The 19,722-nt window shown below is 42.0% G+C and overlaps 1 protein-coding gene across 5 annotated transcripts in view; it reads left to right on the top strand.

The window, feature by feature from the left end:
• The window catches only part of MCF2L2 (MCF.2 cell line derived transforming sequence-like 2), a 529,158-nt gene that overhangs the window by 388,330 nt on the left and 121,106 nt on the right, over positions 1–19,722 (top strand). For all 5 annotated transcript variants that reach the window (XM_082251878.1, XM_082251880.1, XM_082251879.1 and 2 more), the window contains one exon: positions 14,170–14,285. In XM_082251878.1, coding sequence (XP_082108004.1) covers positions 14,170–14,285 — 116 coding nt within the window. The remainder of the gene's footprint in view (positions 1–14,169; positions 14,286–19,722) is intronic.

Raw genomic sequence — 19,722 nt, 5'->3', positions numbered from 1 at the left:
GAAAAATTGCAAAGAGTTTGAAGTTATCATCATTTACAGTGCATAATATCATCCAAAGATTCAGAAATACTTCCAGAAAACAGTGTCGGTGAGCACAATCCACTGCGCCATTTGCTGCTGCCGGCTAAAGCTCTATAGGCCAAAAAAGAAGCCATATCTAAACATGATCCGGAAGCGCAGGCGTTTTCTCTGGGCCAAGGCTCATTTAAAATGGACTGTGGCAAAGTGGAAAACTGTTCTGTGGTCCGACTAATCAAAATTTGAAGTTCTTTTTGGAAAACTGGGACGCCATGTCATCTGGACTAAGGAGGACAAGGACAACCCAAGTTGTTATCAGCGCTCAGTTCAGAAGCCTGCATCTCTGATGGTATGGGGTTGCATGAGTGCCTGTGGCATGGGCAGCTTACACATCTGGAAAGGCACCATCAATGCTGAAAGGTATATCCAAGTTCTAGAAGAACATATGCTCCCGTCGTCTCTTTCAGGGAAGACCTTGCATTTTCCAACATGACAATGCCAGACCACATACTGCATCAATTACATCATGGCTGCGTGGAAGAAGGATCCGGGTACTGAAATGGCATGCCTGCAGTCCAGATCTTTCCCCCATAGAAAACATTTGGCACATCATATAGAGGAAGATGCGACAAAGAAGACCTAAGACAGTTGAGCAACTAGAAGCCTGCTGTATTAGACAAGAATGGGACAACATTCCTATTCTTAAACTTGAGCAACTTGTCTCCTCAGTCCCCAGATGCTTGCAGACTGTTATAAAAAGAAGAGGGGATGCCACACAGTGGTAAACATGGCCTTGTCTCAACTTTTTTGAGATGTGTTGATGCCATGAAATTTAAAATCAACTTATTTCTCTCCTAAAATGATACATTTTCTCAGTTTAAACATTTGCTGTATCATCTATGTTGTATTCTGAATAAAATATTGAAATCTGAAACTTCCATATCATTGCAATCTGTTTTTATTCACAATTTGTACAGTGTCCCAACTTTTTTGGAATTGGGTTTGTATATCGTCAGATCCATCGACCAGGCAACAGCAACATATTTGTTTTGACGGCTGTCTAACCATATACATCTGGTAAGAGGCTGTATGTTTGGCTTCCCTTGGTGGTGAACCTACTGATCCCTTTCTACAGTGCTTGTCGCATCTCACTGGAGGACTCCTTCTTTTTTACCCTATACTTGGTTTGCACAGACACAGAGGCTGCCCTGCACAACCGCACATCAAGATCTTGAGGACGAGTGTTCACATGTGGGAGAGTGCCTACCTTTAATTTCTGTGAGCAACTAGTACTCATCACCATCCATTCCTGCTGCCCCGTGAAGTTTTCGTTAGAGCATTATTGTTGAGGCTTATCACTATTTGCCATTGTAACGTTCATGCGTTTTTGTTTGTGGATGGATTTACAGCTGCAGAATTATTACACTCAGTAGCCTTGTAGAGAATCTGTTGAATAACATATCCAACTCTCAGGACTTCATCACCGTGTACAGCCTGTTATATAGTATATATATATCAATAGATGTTTAATGGAGGGATAGAGTATATGAGGATATAGATGAGAGACAGGCTATTGTATGGTGAGCACTAGAAGTAGTATTAGGAGAGTTGCAGGTGATGGTAAAGCAGATAGGTTCTGATGTCAAGTATAGTGCAGATGGTAAGAGGACACAGATGGAGTATACTTAGACAGAGTAACCTAGTGCAAGGATAGTTCAAGGTAGTCCCAAGAGCTAACAGTCTTATGCAGGTGATAGTGAATAGATAGATAGATAGTCTTGGTAATTGCAGTAGATGACAGTAGGAGATTGGTAGCAAGAATTCCCTGCGGGGTACTTATCACTTAGATAGGTTTAGGAATAACAGTGTCCATTGGAGAGGGGTGATCCCGTAGCGAGATACGGATCACCAGCGAGGTTTCCGGCTTCAGTTCAGCAAGGAAGGTATGTCAGCAGCTCCGACTTCTCAGGCGTAGGTGCGATGAACATGTGGGTTTGAACGAGCGATGAGTGAGAGCAAACCGGCGATTGAAATAGCCGCTCATATCGGCGCTCGGCAGTGATGTCATCCGGTCTTAAAGGTATATGCGTCCTTTGTTATACAAGATGGGACGCAATTAAGAGAGGAGAAATATGGAAGCAAGGGTACCAGAGGTACCGGAACATTACAGTACCCCCCCCTTAAGGCCGGCTCCGGAAGGCCTCTAGAACTGGTTTTTCTGGATATTTCGAGTGGAAATTGCGAATCAGTCTAGGGGCATGTATATCGGAGGTATCCAGCCAGGTGTCATCTTGGGGCCCATAATTCTTCCATCGTACAAGATACTGGAGTCTTCTTCTATTGAAACGGGAATCCAAACTTTCCTTTATCTCAAATTCTTCTCCACCTTCCACTTGTACAGGAGGTGGAGGTGAGATAGTAGGCCTTATTCCTTGGTTAGGAACATGGGGCTTCAGTAGAGACACATGGAAGACAGGATGTATCTTGAGGTCTACTGGCAATGTGAGTTGTACTGCAGCTTTACCAATAAGCTTCTCTATTGGGAAAGGTCCCAGAAACAGAGGTCCAAGTTTTTTACTAGGGATCTTTAGTCTCAGATTTTTTGTAGAAAGCCAAACAAGATCCCCAATGGCATATTGGGGAGAGGGTTTCCTACGGAGGTCGTAGTACTTTTTTTGTTGGCTATGAGCATGAGATATGGTATTGTTGAGTAATCCCAGAGAATCCTTTATCTGGGCAAGATAATCAGATGCCACTGGATTACTTGATGGTAAGATACATGGAGGAAGGAGTGTGGGATGAAACCCATAATTCAGGTAAAACGGACTTTGCTTAGTAGTGCTATGAGTAGCGTTGTTATAGGCGAATTCCGCCAGTGGGAGGAGATCTGCCCAATCGTCCTGTAGATACGAAGTATAGCAACGCAGGTACTGTTCAATGCACTGGTTAACTCTCTCTGTCTGTCCGTTGGTCTGAGGGTGGTAGGGAGAAGTGAGGTTACGCTCTATTCGCAGTATCTGACATAGAGCTAGCCAAAACTTTAAGATAAATTGTGAACCACGGTCAGACAGCAGTGTTTTTGGAATACCATGTAACTTAAAGACATGTTTCACAAGTAATTCTGCTGTTTGTTTGGATGAAGGTAGTTTTCGGATAGGGGTGAAATGTGCCATCTTGGTCAGATGGTCCACTGATACCAAGATGGTGTTGAATCCTTTGGAAGGTGGTAGTTCCACTATGAAGTCTAAGGATACCACTTCCCACGGAACGTGGGGTATCGGTAAACTACAAAGTAATCCTGATGGTTTCATGTTGTCAATTTTAGACCTTGCACAGATATCACAAGATGAAACGAACTTTTTTACGGTTGTCTTCATGTCTGGCCACCAAAATTGCCTAGTGAGTAGATTGAGAGTTTTAGTCATACCCATATGTCCTGCCATAGGTACATCATGTGACAATTCTAAGATCTTGGTTCGCATAGTAGGGGGTATGTATAATTTATCGTTGTAGTAGAGGAAGCCTTCTGCGTCAGTAGTTAGTTGTGGTGGAGGTGAATCCAACCCTATGCTGTGCAAAATCTCCTCCTTTAGTGAGCGAACGACTCCGATAATACGTTCAAGTGGTATTATAGGAACTGAGGGAACCTCAGTGCAATCTTTCTCGGCTAGTCGTGAGAGTGCATCCGCTTTTTTATTTTTGTCTGCGGGCGTGTAAGTTACTAAAAAATTAAATCTCAGAAAGAATAACGACCACCGTACCTGCCGGTGGGAAAGAGTTCTATTAGTCTGAAGGTATTGGAGGTTTTTGTGATCAGTATATATCAGAATTGGCAATTGAGTGCCCTCAAGTAGATGTCTCCAATTCTCTAATGCCAGTTTTATGGCTAATAACTCCTTCTCACCTACTGGGTAGTTCACCTCGGGGCTACTTAATGACTTTGAAAAGAAAGCAACTGGGTGAAGAGGTGAGGTGTTTGTTGGTCGTTGTGAGAGAACTGCTCCTACTGCCATATTAGACGCATCTACCTCCAAGATGTATTGAAGGGATGGGTCTGGATGGCATAGTATGGGGGCAGTGGTAAAGCTTGATTTCAGCAGAGAGAATGCTCCATTTGCTTCTTTTGTCCAATTAAATGGTCTCTTCGTGCTTGTAAGTTGTGTGAGAGGTTTCACAATCGCAGAGAAGTTTTTAATGAATTTCCTATAGTAATTAGAGAATCCTAGGAACCTTTGTAATGCTTTGCGAGTGGTTGGCACAGGCCAATCCAGAATGCAGGATATTTTGCTCATGTCCATTTTGATTCCACTTTTAGATATAATATATCCTAGGAATAGTACCTCCTCTTTATGAAACAAACATTTCTTTGATTTAACATATAAGTTATGTGCAAGTAGTCTTGACAAAACAAGTCTCACATGTTTTATGTGCTCAGGTAAGGAATGAGAATAGATAAGTATATCGTCCAAATATACTACCACACAAACATCAAGCAAGTCTCGGAATATCTCGTTTATAAACCGTTGGAAGGCTGCGGGGGCATTACATAGCCCAAATGGCATTACAAGGTACTCAAACAGTCCGTATCTGGTTCTGAATGCCGTCTTCCATTCATCCCCTTTACGGATTCAAATTAAATTGTATGCCCCTTTTAGGTCCAATTTTGAAAAGAAAGAAGCCCCACGCACCTGTTCGATAAGTTCAGGAATAAGAGGTAAAGGATAACGATCCTTTATTGTGATGGCATTTAATTGTCTAAAATCAATGAAAGGCCTAAGGCTAGAGTCCTTATTGCGGACGAAGAAGAGCCCAGCAGCAGTGGAGGAAGTAGAAGGTCGGATGAATCCTTTTGCCAAGTTTTCATCCAGATACTCCTTAAGGTGAGAGAGTTCATCCTGTGAGAGAGGATATACATGTCCGTAAGGCAACTTGCTATTAGGGAGCAGGTCGATACAACAATCATAGTCCCTATGAGGAGGTAGCATTTGAGCGTTTTTCTCAAGGAAAACCTCCGATAAATCTTGATAACACTTAGGAATAATGTCATCCGGCAGTACAGACAGGATCCTATCATGTGTTGGGAGGTTACACGTCGTCTCACAATAGTGAGAAGAGAAGGCTAACGTTCTTGTTTTCCAATCGATGATTGGTTGATGTATATGTAACCAGGGAAGTCCCAAAATGATTGGAAAATGTGGTGAAGTTAATACATCAAAGGTGGTGGTCTCCACATGAGACTCGTCAGCAGTTACAAGAAGTGCCTGTGTCTGACTGGTGATAGGACCAGAGGATAAAGGGGTACCGTTAATAAAACTAACAGAGACAGGTTTGGGTTTTGAAACAATAGGTATTTTATTAAGGGAGACAAAACAAATGTCAATGTAGTTTCCACAAGATCCTGTGTCAATCATAGCCTTGGTGGTGATCCTAATTTGGTCCCACTGCAATGTTAATTGAACAAAAAGATAAGGATTAGAAAAAGAAGTTGTGAGTCCCCCTAGCAAGACATTTGAACACTCACCCTCTTTTCTACGGACAAGAGGACAGTCGTTTACCAAATGATTCGGGGATGCGCAGTACATGCAAAGATGTTCGGTTTTCCTCCTGGCACGTTCAGAAAGGGTCAGAGGTGGACGTATCATTCCTACTTCCATAGGAGTAGGATCAGCAGGCAACATCCGAGAAGGACTGGAAAATGGTGAGCCCATCTTCTCAGCCTTTCTTTCTCGTAGTCGTCTGTCAATATTGATACTGGTCTGGATCAGTCCCTCTAGAGTGCCAGGTAAATCCGCTCGGGCGAGCTCGTCTTTAACGGCCTCAGATAGGCCGAGTCTAAACTGCGTTCGCAAAGATGTGTCGTTCCACCCTGAATCAGGGGACCATCTTTTAAAATTCGCCACGAAATCTTCAACAGGTCTCCTTCCTTGTTTTAAGGCCCGTAATTGTGTGTCAGCGGTACTCTGCTTGTTGGGGTCTTCATATAAAGTAGCAAGTTGTGCTAGAAATAAGGGATAAGAATTAAGGAGTGGATCATCCTTTTCAAAGAGAGCATCTGCCCAGGCCCGGGGTTCACCCGTTAAATAGGAGATGATAGTACAAACCTTAATTTGGTCAGTGGTGTAGGTTAGAGGTTTTAACAAAAAAAACAATTGACATGCGTTTTTAAATTCACGGAATTTGCTCCGATCACCAGAAAACACTATAGGAGGGTTTATCTTAGGCTCACGGGGCTGAGCAGCAGGAGGCTGTGTGAGACGGCCAAGCTGCTGTCTCAAGGTTTGATTGTCATTTTTTTACCTCTGTAAGCGCATGGATCAATGCATCTACTTGCTGTTTTAATTGTAGTACATGAGTGGATAATTCTGCTGAATCCATATTTTTTTTAAAGGCTCGTTCAATCTGTAACGTTCATGCGTTTTTGTTTGTGGATGGATTTACAGCTGCAGAATTATTACACTCAGTAGCCTTGTAGAGAATCTGTTGAATAACATATCCAACTCTCAGGACTTCATCACCGTGTACAGCCTGTTATATAGTATATATATATCAATAGATGTTTAATGGAGGGATAGAGTATATGAGGATATAGATGAGAAACAGGCTATTGTATGGTGAGCACTAGAAGTAGTATTAGGAGAGTTGCAGGTGATGGTAAAGCAGATCTGGTTCTGATGTCAAGTATAGTGCAGATGGTAAGAGGACACAGATGGAGTATACTTAGACAGAGTAACCTAGTGCAAGGATAGTTCAAGGTAGTCCCAAGAGCTAACAGTCTTATGCAGATGATAGTGAATAGATAGATAGATAGTCTTGGTAATTGCAGTAGATGACAGTAGGAGATTGGTAGCAAGAATCCCCTGCGGGGTACTTATCACTTAGATAGGTTTAGGAATAACAGTGTCCATTGGAGAGGGGTGATCCCGTAGCGAGATACGGATCACCAGCGAGGTTTCCGGCTTCAGTTCAGCAAGGAAGGTATGTCAGCAGCTCCGACTTCTCAGGCGTAGGTGCGATGAACATGTGGGTTTGAACGAGCGATGAGTGAGAGCAAACCGGCGATTGAAATAGCCGCTCATAGCGGCGCTCGGCAGTGATGTCATCCGGTCTTAAAGGTATATGCGTCCTTTGTTATACAAGATGGGACGCAATTAAGAGAGGAGAAATATGGAAGCAAGGGTACCAGAGGTACCGGAACATTACAGCCATTTGGTAAGAGGCCCATTCATTTACCTTCTCACGAGGTGGCACCGTGTGGTGGTGATACTGCAGTTTTTGGAATCCACAACCATCTATTTGATCTATGATTCATGCTATTTCATATGTTTATTTGGTAAGGAGCCAATTCACTTTGGTGTGGGGAAACACACTATATCGTATGGGATATCTCACCTGTGTGTTCCAGGAAACAGTTTATTGACGCTTTCGGACTTTATTTGAATTATTATTCACCTATCTGTGTTTTTTTAGCACATTATCTTTGGTTGCTGCAACAGCATGGTCACGTTATATTTTCATCTGTACATGTTTTTTCACTTTTAAACAATTTTTTGTTTTTATCATCATTGGAAGCGCACTAGACATATTTCTTTTTCACATCCTTTGTAAAGAAGCACTGAATACAGATTGCAGAGAGTGAGAACAGGCTGCTGGATCAGACTGAATATAGCGGAATGTAGCTTTATATTATGCCATAAATATACATAAAGCTATTGTGATCTCACCCTCACCTCCTGCTACATTCAGTCTCAACGAGCCATGTGCACTAGTTTTCTGATTTCCATGCCTGCAGTCAGCATTCAGTGCTGCCATACACAGAATGCCACCTCCTGCTACATTTAGCTGCATTCTCCCAATCCAGGCTCCCCCACCCAGCATGCATTTAGCCACTGCTATACACAGGACCTCATCTCCTGCAACATTCAGCCTCAAGCTCCTGCTCTCTTCAGTCTCAGAACCGCCCTCTGAGCTCACAGAAGCTGTAACTACAAAGGAGGCATCAGGTATCAATGCACACCCACAATACTCACTGTCAGTAGGCAGTGAAAACAACATGGGTATCATGCATATTTTTCTCTGCACAGAAATATGCAACATGTATGCATTTTCTGTGCAGAAAAAAAATCACCCGACAGCAACATTGTGGAGTGAACATTGCACATAGAAATCAGTTGTTTTCTTTCTATGTTCTTTCAGAGGCGTACATTACAAAAATGCATGTTGCTGCACATGGTGTGAAGAAGCTCAAAATATTCTATGCAGGTCAGATCTGCACCGTTTTTCCATCACTTATAATGCATATACTGTATGTTGTAAACGAGGCCCAACTGTTACCGCAGTCTGCTGCCTTATTTACAAATCACAATATTTGGGAGTTTTGTTAAGTAAGGCCTCAGTCACACCATATGTGCAGAAAAACTGATGAAAAAATGTGCAGATTTTAGTTGCCTAGAATATTTTGGCCTTGTTCACACCATGTTCAGAGACATACATTTCTGTAATGTAGGTTGATTTCTATGTGCCCCGTTCACACCCCTAATGTTGGTGTCGGGTGAGTTTTTTTTTTTTTTTTTTCTGTGCAGAAAAATGCATTCGTGTTGCATATAGAAAGTGCAGAAAAAAAGCAAGCCTAATTTTTTCATCAAAGAGGAGCTCCAGTCATGTTTCTGAAAATGAAAAGTCAGTGACTACAGAGACTGTAGCTGCTTACTTTTGATAAGCAGGTCCCCCCTTTCCCAGGATCCAGCGATGGGCTCACTCAAGCTGTTTTTTTTCCACTGGACTTCGGTCCACAGCATCTTAATGCATCATGTAAATAAGAAACGCTTTGTGAATGATCCTGCAGTCTTCTGGGACCTGTGATATGTCCAAGAAGATTGCGGGGAAGGTAGGAGAACTTCCACTAGGAGCGCCTACCTAGACTGTCTAAATGGACTGTCAAAACCAGGTACCCCCCCAAGAAAGTGCCAAATATTGCAGAGGGGGAGGTGGAACAGTGGAACTTCCCCTTTTGGGTGAAGTTCTTATTTAAGGTTGTACATTTTTTTAAATATTTATTCTATTGTTCAATGCTATTTCTACAATATTTTTTTTTATATCTACAGCTCGCTAATCAGATTCAAGGTTCCGTGAGCTGTAGATCTGAAATATTTTTTCAAGGTTAAAAACCTTAAAATAGTAAGTTTTTAAATGAATTTTCTTAAATACAAGCAGTGCAGGTAGTTACATTTCAGTTGGTATCAGCTTTTTATAGTCTCTATATAGCAGAGCTCAGAGCGGCAAAAAGAGCCAGTCAGGTGTGCTGCAGTGCTCATGTGATAACTCATGAGTAGAGATTAGAGTGAGAGAAAGATGAGCTTAACACTCAATTGCTTCTCCTTTCAACGTCAAGTCACATGCATGGGGAGGGACAAGACCTGTAAGACTGGGTTCACACATGTCCGGTGCATATTGTTTGTCCATTTTCCCTGCAAATAAAAAAAGTATTTGTTCAGCAGTTCAGGTGCATTTTTAATGTGGTTCTGATGTGAATTTCCAAGGTTCAGGACAATATTTTTTTCACGGAAAAATTTAGGCAGTTTTGGGACTTTACATGAGACACTGGCAAGCACTGCTCAGCGTCTCCATCCCTGTATATAACAGAACTGAAGAAAAAAAGGGGATTACAGAAGGTGTGTGTGTGTAGAAACCAACCTTAGTTTGCTATACTTACCCACCAGTCTGCTGACAAACCAAATAAACCTGTCTAACATAATAGTTTAAAAACAGGGGTTTAGTTAACACACATTTGCAAACGCATGTATAAGCTGCAGGCCACTCCAAGGCACCCTGTGTATTCTGCAGTCCTAATGCCTCGTACACACGCATCGATAGTTGGCCGTGAATTTTCGGCCAACGTCCGATCGGCCGATTTTCGGCTTGTTAGTATGATGCTTTCGACAACCGACTCCGACTTTTCGGCCGAACAAAATCTGGTGTGCAGGCTATAAAATTTTTGTTGGCCGTCAACAGAACGGCCGATGTTCCGTCAGTCAGTACAGATTTCGTCAGACAAAAATCTGATGAGCAAGACTGGGCATGCTCAGAGAAGAAAAAACACACGGAAAGTAAACCAGCACATGACATCACTTCTGAAGTTGGTTTTTTGTTGGCCAAGAAAATTCGTGTGCAGTCTAGAGCACATTTCAACCAACACAACAACACTGGACAAAAGACGGCCGATCGGTCGGCCGATAATCGTTGCGTGTGTACGAGGCTTAACACTAGCTAACACTACTCAAACTGAGTGTCTACTGAGTGTCTCCCATATGGGAGTACATGAATGATAATGGATGGATGGGAAACAGGTGAGCTTGGAGGTGGCCCCATCCTCCCTCACCTGCTCCCAGCCATGACTGGTATTGAAAAACCGAATGGCTATGTGAAAGCCATAGGGTGCAAACTAAAAAATGACCAGCTGGGAGACACACCCCCCATCCCAGTAATATAGATGGTAAAGGCAAAATGGGACTTTAGACGAAACACCAGCCTGTAAAGCGAGCTTCTCCATCACTGGCAACATGGAAAATTTAGGCAGTTTTGGGACTTTACATGAGACACCGGCGAGCACTGCTCAGCGTCTCCATCCCTGTATATAACAGAACTGAAGAAAAAAAGGGGATTAAAGAAGGTGTGTGTGTGTAGAAACCAACCGGCCCTTAGTTTGCTATACTTACCCACCAGTCTGCTGACAAACCAAATAAACCTGTCTAACATAATAGGTTAAAAACAGGGGTTTAGTTAACACACATTTGCAAACGCATGTATAAGCTGCAGGCCACTCCAAGGCACCCTGTGTATTCTGCAGTCCTAACACTAGCTAACACTACTCAAACTGAGTGTCTACTGAGTGTCTCCCATATGGGAGTACATGAATGCTAATGGTTGGATGGGAAACAGGTGAGCTTGGAGGTGGCCCAATCCTCCCTCACCTGCTCCCAGCCATGACTGGTATTGAAAAACGAATGGCTATGTGAAAGCCATAGGGTGCAAACTAAAAAATGACCAGCTGGGAGACACACACCCCCATCCCAGTAATATAGATGGTAAAGGCAAAATGGGACTTTAGATGAAACACCAGCCTGTAAAGCGAGCGTCTCCATCCCTGGCAACATGGAAAATTTAGGCAGTTTTGGGACTTTACATGAGACACCGGCGAGCACTGCTCAGGGTCTCCATCCCTGTATATAACAGAACTGAAGGAAAAAAAGGGGATTAAAGAAGGTGTGTGTGTGTAGAAACCAACCGGCCCTAAAGCTGGATACACACTAACCAACTTTTGTGGTTAGATTTCCTTCAGATTTACCTTTTCTATGTAGTGCAAGGGCCTGCCAGATTGCATACAAATTGAAAGTGTTTAGGTTTGACCTCATATTATATGGTTTTGGTAAGTCTAAAGGAAAAAATCTTCAGAAAATCTTATAGTGTGTATGGCCCATTAGTTTGCTATTCTTACCCACCAGTCTGCTGACAAACCAAATAAACCTGTCTAACATAATAGGTTAAAAACAGGGGTTTAGTTAACACACATTTGCAAGCGCATGTATAAGCTGCAGGCCACTCCAAGGCACCCTGTGTATTCTGCAGTCCTAACACTAGCTAACACTACTCAAACTGAGTGTCTACTGAGTGTCTCCCATATGGGAGTACATGAATGCTACACACATACACCTTCTTTAATTAATCCCCTTTTTTTCTTCAGTTAAGATTTTTTTCACAGCTGCAATTTCAGTGCTGGCCACTACATAGTATATAAAGGGTCAACTCCTGAAGTAGGAAGGCAAATCTGTGCTGAAATCCTGAACTGAATCCAGAACACAATTGTGCAATTCATAAGCGTTCCCACAGAACTCAATGAGCCTGGAGTTTGCACCTGAACTGCACGGCAGTGCTCCAAAAAGGCACGGGACTCTTTTTAAATTTGCACTGTGGATGCGCTGCATATACACTATATTGTCATTGGGTATTGGAACGCCTGCCTTCACATGCACATGAACTTTAATGGCATCCCAGTCTCAGTTCGTAGGGTTCAATATTGAGTTGGCCCACCTTTTGCAGCTATAACAGCTTCAACTCTTCTGGGAAGGCTATCCACAAGGTTTAGGAGTGTGTCTATGGGAATGTCTGATCATTCTTCCAGAAGTGTATTGGTGAGGTCAGGCACTGATGTTGGGTAAGCAGGCCTGGCTTGCAGTTTCCACTCTAATTCATCCCAAAGGGGCTCTGTCGGGTTGAGGTCAGGACTCTGTGCAAGCCAGTCAAGTTCCTCCACCCAAAACTCGTTCATCCATGTCTTTATGGACCTTGCTTTGTGCACTGGTCCAAACCAATTGGTAAAGGGGGGATTGTGGTTGTTTTTGAGGGGTTGGGCTTGGCCCCTTAGTTCCAGTGAAGGGAATATTCCAAAAACAGTCAAGCCTCAGCACTCATTCTGATGGTTATGGTATTTCTAGCGATGTTGCTCTCCTTAAGCAGGGAAACTCCAAATCACCACAAAGAAAAAAGGAGGGCGCAAATGCCTAGTGCATTACCTTCAACACCAATGAGCATTTATTAAAAATGCCAAAGTCATACTTAAAATCATGAGAAGATAAAACACATGTCATACACAAAACTCCAGTAACAGGGATGTCACATCTCTGCAGTTGAAAAGCTTCCTTCCTCAGAGCTGACAAAGAAGGGAGCCTCTCTCCTGAAATTTTCATTGGTGTTGAAGGTAACGCACTAGGCGTTTGCACTCTCATTTTTTCTTTCCAATGAAGGGAACTCTTAAGGCGTCAGCATACCAAGAAATTTTGGATTATTTCATGCTCCCAACAGTTTGGGGATGGCCCCTTCATGTTCCAACATGACTGTGCACCAGTGCACGAAGCAAGGTTCATAAAGACATGGATGAGCGAGTTTGGGGTGGAGGAACTTGACTGGCCTGCACAGAGACCTGGCCTCAACCGACAGATCACCTTTGGGAAGAATTACAGCACACACTGCAAGCCAGGCTTTTTCTCTAACGCTGTTATAGCTGCAAAGGGTGGGCCAATCCAATATTGAACCTGACAGATTAAGACTGGGATGCCACAAGTTTATGTTGGTGTAAAGGCAGGCGTCCCAAAACTTTTGACAATATAGTGTATGTGAACAGCTTCAATAGAAATCAATGTTATTTCACATGTCATGGAAATTGGATATGGTTCAAAACACATCCAATTCACATATAAAGTATGTGAACCCAGTCTAGGTGTTACTTGACTGCAGCAAAAACAGCTCTTATATATGTATTTCATCTGTTTGTTTAGCTGTTTAGCTTGAATTCTCTTGAATTATAATCTTGAATGAAGGGGTCCTGCAAGCCTCTGAAATGTTACATTTTTATTCTGTGGCTATTTGGAGCATTTGAGGTGGACTGGTCACATACTTCATGTTTAAATAATGGTGTTACTGGCCGGTCACTGCAGCACCCTGCTTTTAACAGTGGTTAAATCGAATGTGGGATTGTGATCTGTGGAGGCCTGTCTATCCATTATCTACACAAAGGCTTTTGTAGTAATTTGCTGTGTAAAAAGCAACTATGTTTTCTATTTTCTGTGCTTCAGGCAATAAAGCTGTGAGTGTTCCATAATACCAGTATATGAATACCACCTTCTAGTATATATAAAATGTACAAAAATTGGAATTTGAGTGTTTTTCTTTTTAACTCCATCCAAAGCTTTCTATAGTTTTGGATGAAGTAGGGAAGAGTTAGACCCTCTACCATTATGTAACCTCACTGGGGAGATTTCCCCTCACTTTCTGTCTAGGTGACAATACAAGTAGAGATATAATTCAATCTTTCCCTATGCTTTAATAAAACTGATGTTGAGTATTCACTGTAGAAATGTCCCTCCCTTCCTATACTGGAGACCACACAGCAAGACCGAAAGGCTTTAAACCCTCTATGCACTACCCTAAACTAAAAAAATAAAATGATAGCCTTCAACATAAATGTTCACTATTTTGGAGATCCACAAATAAAATGAGTATTTGTAAACTGTAAATGTATGTATGAGTTACAAAATACATGAGGCTACATAAATTAGGGCTCTCAATAGTTGCAAGTTAGTAAATACCCATTTTTTGCAGGGTTATGCATCATCTTTGGACAATCCCGAAATGAATCCTTTGATTCCTGTGGTTTTACAGAATAGCAAAGACATCCTTTTTGGAAATCTTCAAGAAATCTACGAATTTCACAAAAGGTATTTTAATTACTGTCATGGTATCATTTGCTTCATTCATATCAGTTTGTTTTGTTCCTTTTTCAATATTGAATTTTTGTATCATGCTATCCTCCAACAAATGAATATTTTATGATACTGAATAAAGTTTTTTAAAATATTTAAAGTGATTGTAACGGATTAAAAGAGAACTGGGTTTCCTAAAAAAAAATTATACTCACCTAGGTGGATGCAGCATTGACTCGATGCTGCATCTGTCTTAGCTGCTTCTACACTGAGAACTGAGAGATCAAACACCGCTGATCGCTCAGTTCTCCCCTCTGCTCTGAGCAGAGAGCTGGGACTTTCAGTTACTGACTCTCTTCTCTGCCCCTCCAGCACTCACTGGAGCACTGAGCTATGCAGGGGGCAGAGGGGCCTGGTTCAGTCTCCCAGCGGCTCACTGAGAAGCTTAGCCAGCTGCTGGTCCAGGTTACAAGATTGATCCTGGCTGAAGAGTTGGGGGTCAATCCAGCACCTGGACCGGGTGAGTGATGACAGTCAACAGCAGGCTTTAGCCCACTGTCAGCTGAAAGCAAGTCAGAGGAGTGCAGAACAAACTGCACTCCTGTGATCCATAGGGAAAATAGGGCCAAAAATGCTTTAGCCATACTTCTTCTTTAAGGTTTTTTACCTTGATGCATTTTCTGCATTAAGGTAAAACAAAATTGAGCTCCCCTAAATACTTACCTGAGCCTGACCTCAATTGAGCACTCTCTCTCTCTCTCTCTCTCTCTCTCTCTCTCTCTCTCTCTCTCTCTCCCTCTCTCCCCCCCCAAGCTCGGGATCAAAGTGTTTGTAAAGGCTACATTTTCTTTTTTTATAGCAAAAATGTCATACTTAACTGATCTGTGCCATGATTTTGATATTTCAGTATTGGTTCCTCCCCCTCTTTGGGTCCCCCACCAGCGTGAGCGCTCCTGCCCACCTCCCCCTTGCAGAGTGCCCCTATTGCATGTGCTGCAAAGCTCTCATGGAAGCTTCAGTAATTGTAAAAAAAAAAAAAAAAACTGTTCTCCACAATGCTGTTAGGAGAGAGACTAGGTGCAATTGTCTTGTATTAGCTTTCATATTTTAATTTTTCTATTGTTTAAACTTCAAAGCATGTACACAAATAATGTATAATCATTTACTACATTTTCTGTTTATTACAGTGCAACTATATTGGTTATGGGTAAATGTTATTTTTTTAGTTTGTAGATTCATGTTTTTTGACTTTTTATAGCTATAATAAGGTTTATTGTACAGATAAATATATGTAATATATATATATATATTGCCACTCCCTTCATAGGCCTACCACTCCATAGGCTATCCCCTCTTCAGTCTATCATGAATGCTGCTGCCAGGCTTATCCACCTTACCAACCGCTCAGTGTCTGCCTCCCCTCTCTGCCAATCCCTACACTGGCTCCCGATTGTCCAGCGAATTCAATTCAAAATACTAACCACAACATACAAAGCCATTCACAACTCTGCCCTGAGCTACATTATCAATCTTGTCTCAAAATATCACCCAAACCGTCCTCTCCGCTCCTCTCAAGACCTCCTACTCTCAAGCTCCCTTGTCTCCTCCTCTCATGCTCGTCTCCAGGATTTCTCCAGGGCCTCTCCCATCCTCTGGAACGCTCTACCTCAACCTGTACGGCTATCTCCTACTCTAGCTGCTTTCAGGCGACCCCTGAAAACTCATCTCTTCAGGGAAGCCTATCACACCGCCAAATAATCTTCCATCAGCTCATTCCTAACTGTTACAACCTCTTATAACACCTGTCCCACTCCATTAGATTGTAAGCTCTTCTTAACAGGGCCTTCTTAATCCTCTTGTATTTTATTGTATTGTAACTGTATTGTCACTCTTTTATATTGTATAGAGCTGCACAAAACTGCTGGCGCTATATAAATACTGAATAATAATAATAATAATGTAATACAGGAAGAACTTATGACGTTGCTTTTACAGAGAATTCAGAATTTTCTAATGAATGAGCACATCAGTTGGTTCCCCTTTTCTCTCTAACCAAAGCTTAATATTGAGTGTGGATGAGAATGAAGGAGTCACTCCTCTGATTCATGCAACTGTAGATTTCATTTGTGCATCATCTATTAGCTCTAAGAGCAGATGTCTTGCAGGAAAGCAGTTAAAGTTGAACTCCACGGAAAACAAAAATCCTCCCTTGAGTGGGGCTGATCCCCCCCTATCCTCCCCCTTCCCCCACTGCAAGACTTAAACGAGAAGTACGGGGAAAAAAAAACATTCATACTCATCTCCATGGCTGCAGCATTGATCTGATGCTGCCGAGGTTCCCTGCCAGGTCTAAACTAAGAGCTGAACGATCGAAGACCACTGATCGTTAGAGTGTGACGGAGGCAGACTGCGCAATTGTTTTTGAGTGTTTCCATGCGTCACATGTTAGGGCAGTTCCTTGATTTCAATGGTCTGCCTTTCATTTGAAAAACGCTCTAAAGGAGTGCATGACTCCAAAATGCATGATACTTTGTCACTGTGGGGGTGACGTTGCTAGCAGCGTAGGGGTGCTATTAGGAATTAATGGCATCATTGCACATCTGAAAAGGGGTTGTGCATTTTTTTTTTTTTTGCATTGCGGTAAAGCACGCAATTTTGCGCATGTTCCTGCACCAATGTGAACCTAGCCTTACATATTTTGACTGTACTGGGTACTTTACAGGAATAAAACATAACATTGTAATATTTGTTTAAATATATGATCTAATAAACAATATTTTTTATGTAAACCTGTGCTTTGATGCCCCATTTACCCATCAGTTCAAAGTTCAAAAGGTCCTTTTTGCGCATCAAGTAAGTCTTGTTGGCATTTACACAGAGATATGGACTCTTCCCCAACATGCAGGGACATGGCCTGGCGACTCAGGCACATAGTGCTGCATTAATGGACACTACCAATAAAGTCTCAGTAAATGAAAAACAATCAGCGCAGACAGGTGAGTGTAGCTAAACTAGATGGAAATGCCAGCTGAACACCGACCCAGGATATACAGCAAAAAATCACAGAGAGATATGACAGACAAAATGATGCAGCGCAAATCCTGTAAATAATGGCATAAGAAATAAAGAGTCCCAAAAAAGATGACAGAGACAGTTCCTTAGGTCCAATCTGTGTTGAAAGAGGATATAGGAGACAACGACTCCACACAGTGATCTCCCTCCACCATAAAGCACACTGATGCCCTCACCTCATGATTCGACCACTGTGTTACCAGAGGTCAAAAATCGCAGTGTCAATCCACATCAACAAGCAGGCTTCAGGTACATTCGTATACACTCCTTGATAACTAAGGACCAGATAGGACTCACAGACCGGATTCCCCAAATGTGGACATTCCGAGGTATAAATAAAAGAAGAAAACCTCTAAGTGCAGACTGCCAGTACTAAACTTCTTTAATAAATATAGTTTGCACTTACATGGTAAATGATAAACACAGGCACATCAGTACAGGTGCACATCGATAAAACTTCAGCGTCGTGGGCTGTGCATACCAGCAGCCAGCCACACACGCTCGGAACAGCAGCAGCAGCGGGTGACGTCAGACGGATGTGGCCAGACTGTATCTGTCATCTTTTTTGGGACTCTTTATTTCTTATGCCATTATTTACAGGATTTGCGCTGCATCATTTTGTCTGTCATACCAATAAAGTCTACCTAAAATGAAACTGTTAGTAAGTTGAGTAGTAAATATGTTGTTCAGATTTTCAGAAGTCCTCATTCACACTTGAGCGTACTGTATGTACAGTGTTTCTGATTTTTTTTTTTTTTGTTAGCTTTTTTAAGTGGGGTGTATCATACAGGAGATCTTTAAGGATAGATTGTACATTTTTTGCCCAATTTACTTTATCCCTAAATTTTCCAAAGGTGACAATTTTAAAAGCCCTGTCAGGTCTATGAATAATGGCCCTAGAATGGCCTGTTTTGTAGCACAATCTACTTCTTTGTATGTAGGCACCCCTGATGCGTGTTATAACAGTCATATGTGCATTAGTGTAGAGGTAGGGGGAGCTCCAGTTTTTTTTCGGGGGGGGGGATTTAAGTGCCTTCTTTCACACTAAACTTTATTTTTTTAACAGATAGGTGAAAAAGTCCCCTATGTGATGCTATTTGGTTGTGACAGGTTCTCTTTAATGAGAAATCAGGGACTTCTCGATCCCTGATGTCTCACCTGTGTTCCATTAGCTTCTTCTCTACAGTGACTGGATCCATCCCCTTTATCCAAAGGTCCCAAATCTGCAGGTGGGAGCGTGGAGCCTGGGAAACATGGCAGGGGTGCAGGTAGGGGCGAATATACAGTGTGTGTGTGAAAGCAATAGGAAAACTGTAAAACCACCCCCATTGCTTCTACCTGACAGCCAACTTGTCAGATCTACCCCTCTCCCCTGTTGCTGCTACCAATTTATGCCATACATTGGTGGCAGTGAAAGGTTTAAAATTGATGGGGCTAACAATGCCTTGCTGAGCATTTTGGAGATTTTAATTACAAAACGTTCAGGTGTAAATGGGGGCTAAATGTAAGGACACCACAAGCTGGGTATAATGTACAGCAGGTGTGACCGAATATATGAGGCTACATAGAGTGGATCAGGCTCAAGTCTAAATTTATTAACACATATTTATTAAGAATGCACACAACTCTCTCTCTCCTTCCATCAGTTTTTAAAAATCTATAAATTAATTCTTTATTTTTTAGAAATTTACAAAATGCAAAGAGAAGAAACAGAGGAATAATCTAAATCAAAACAATATTTGGTGTGACTACCCTTTTGCTTCAAACCAGCATCAGTTCTTCTATGTACACACAGTTATTATGCCCCAGTTTTTGAAGGCACTTGACAGGTAGGTTGTTCCAAACATCCTAGAGAACTAACCACAGATCTTCTGTGGATGTATGCTGCCGCAAATCCTTCTGTCTCTTTATGTAATCCCACATAGACTTTATGATGTTGAGATCAGAGCTCTGTGGGGGCCAACCATCACTTCAATGACTCCTTGTTCTACTTTACGCTCAGGATAGTTCTTAATAAGATTGGCTGTAAGTTTGGGCCGCTGTCCTGCTACAGAATAAATTTGGGTCCAATCACACTACTCCCTGATGGTATGGCATAATGAATAAGTATCTGCTTGTATTTCGCAAGCATCCTAACATTGTCAAGTCTGTCTGAGATTACATGAAGAGACAGAAGGATTTGAGGCAGCCTACATCCACAGACGATCTATGGTTAGTTCTCCAAGATGTTTGGAACAACCTACCTGCAGACTTCTTTCAAAAACTGTGTGCAAGTTTACCTAGAATTGATGCTGTTTTGAAGGCAAAGGGTGGTCTCACCAAATATTGATTTGATATTGATTTCTCTTCTGTTTGTTTACTTTCCAATTTGTTAATTTAA

This window comes from Pelophylax lessonae, assembly GCF_965119305.1.
Source record: "Pelophylax lessonae genome assembly, chromosome: 3".
In the NCBI taxonomy this organism is placed as follows: domain Eukaryota; kingdom Metazoa; phylum Chordata; class Amphibia; order Anura; family Ranidae; genus Pelophylax; species Pelophylax lessonae.
This window is presented reverse-complemented; position numbering and strand designations above follow the sequence as displayed.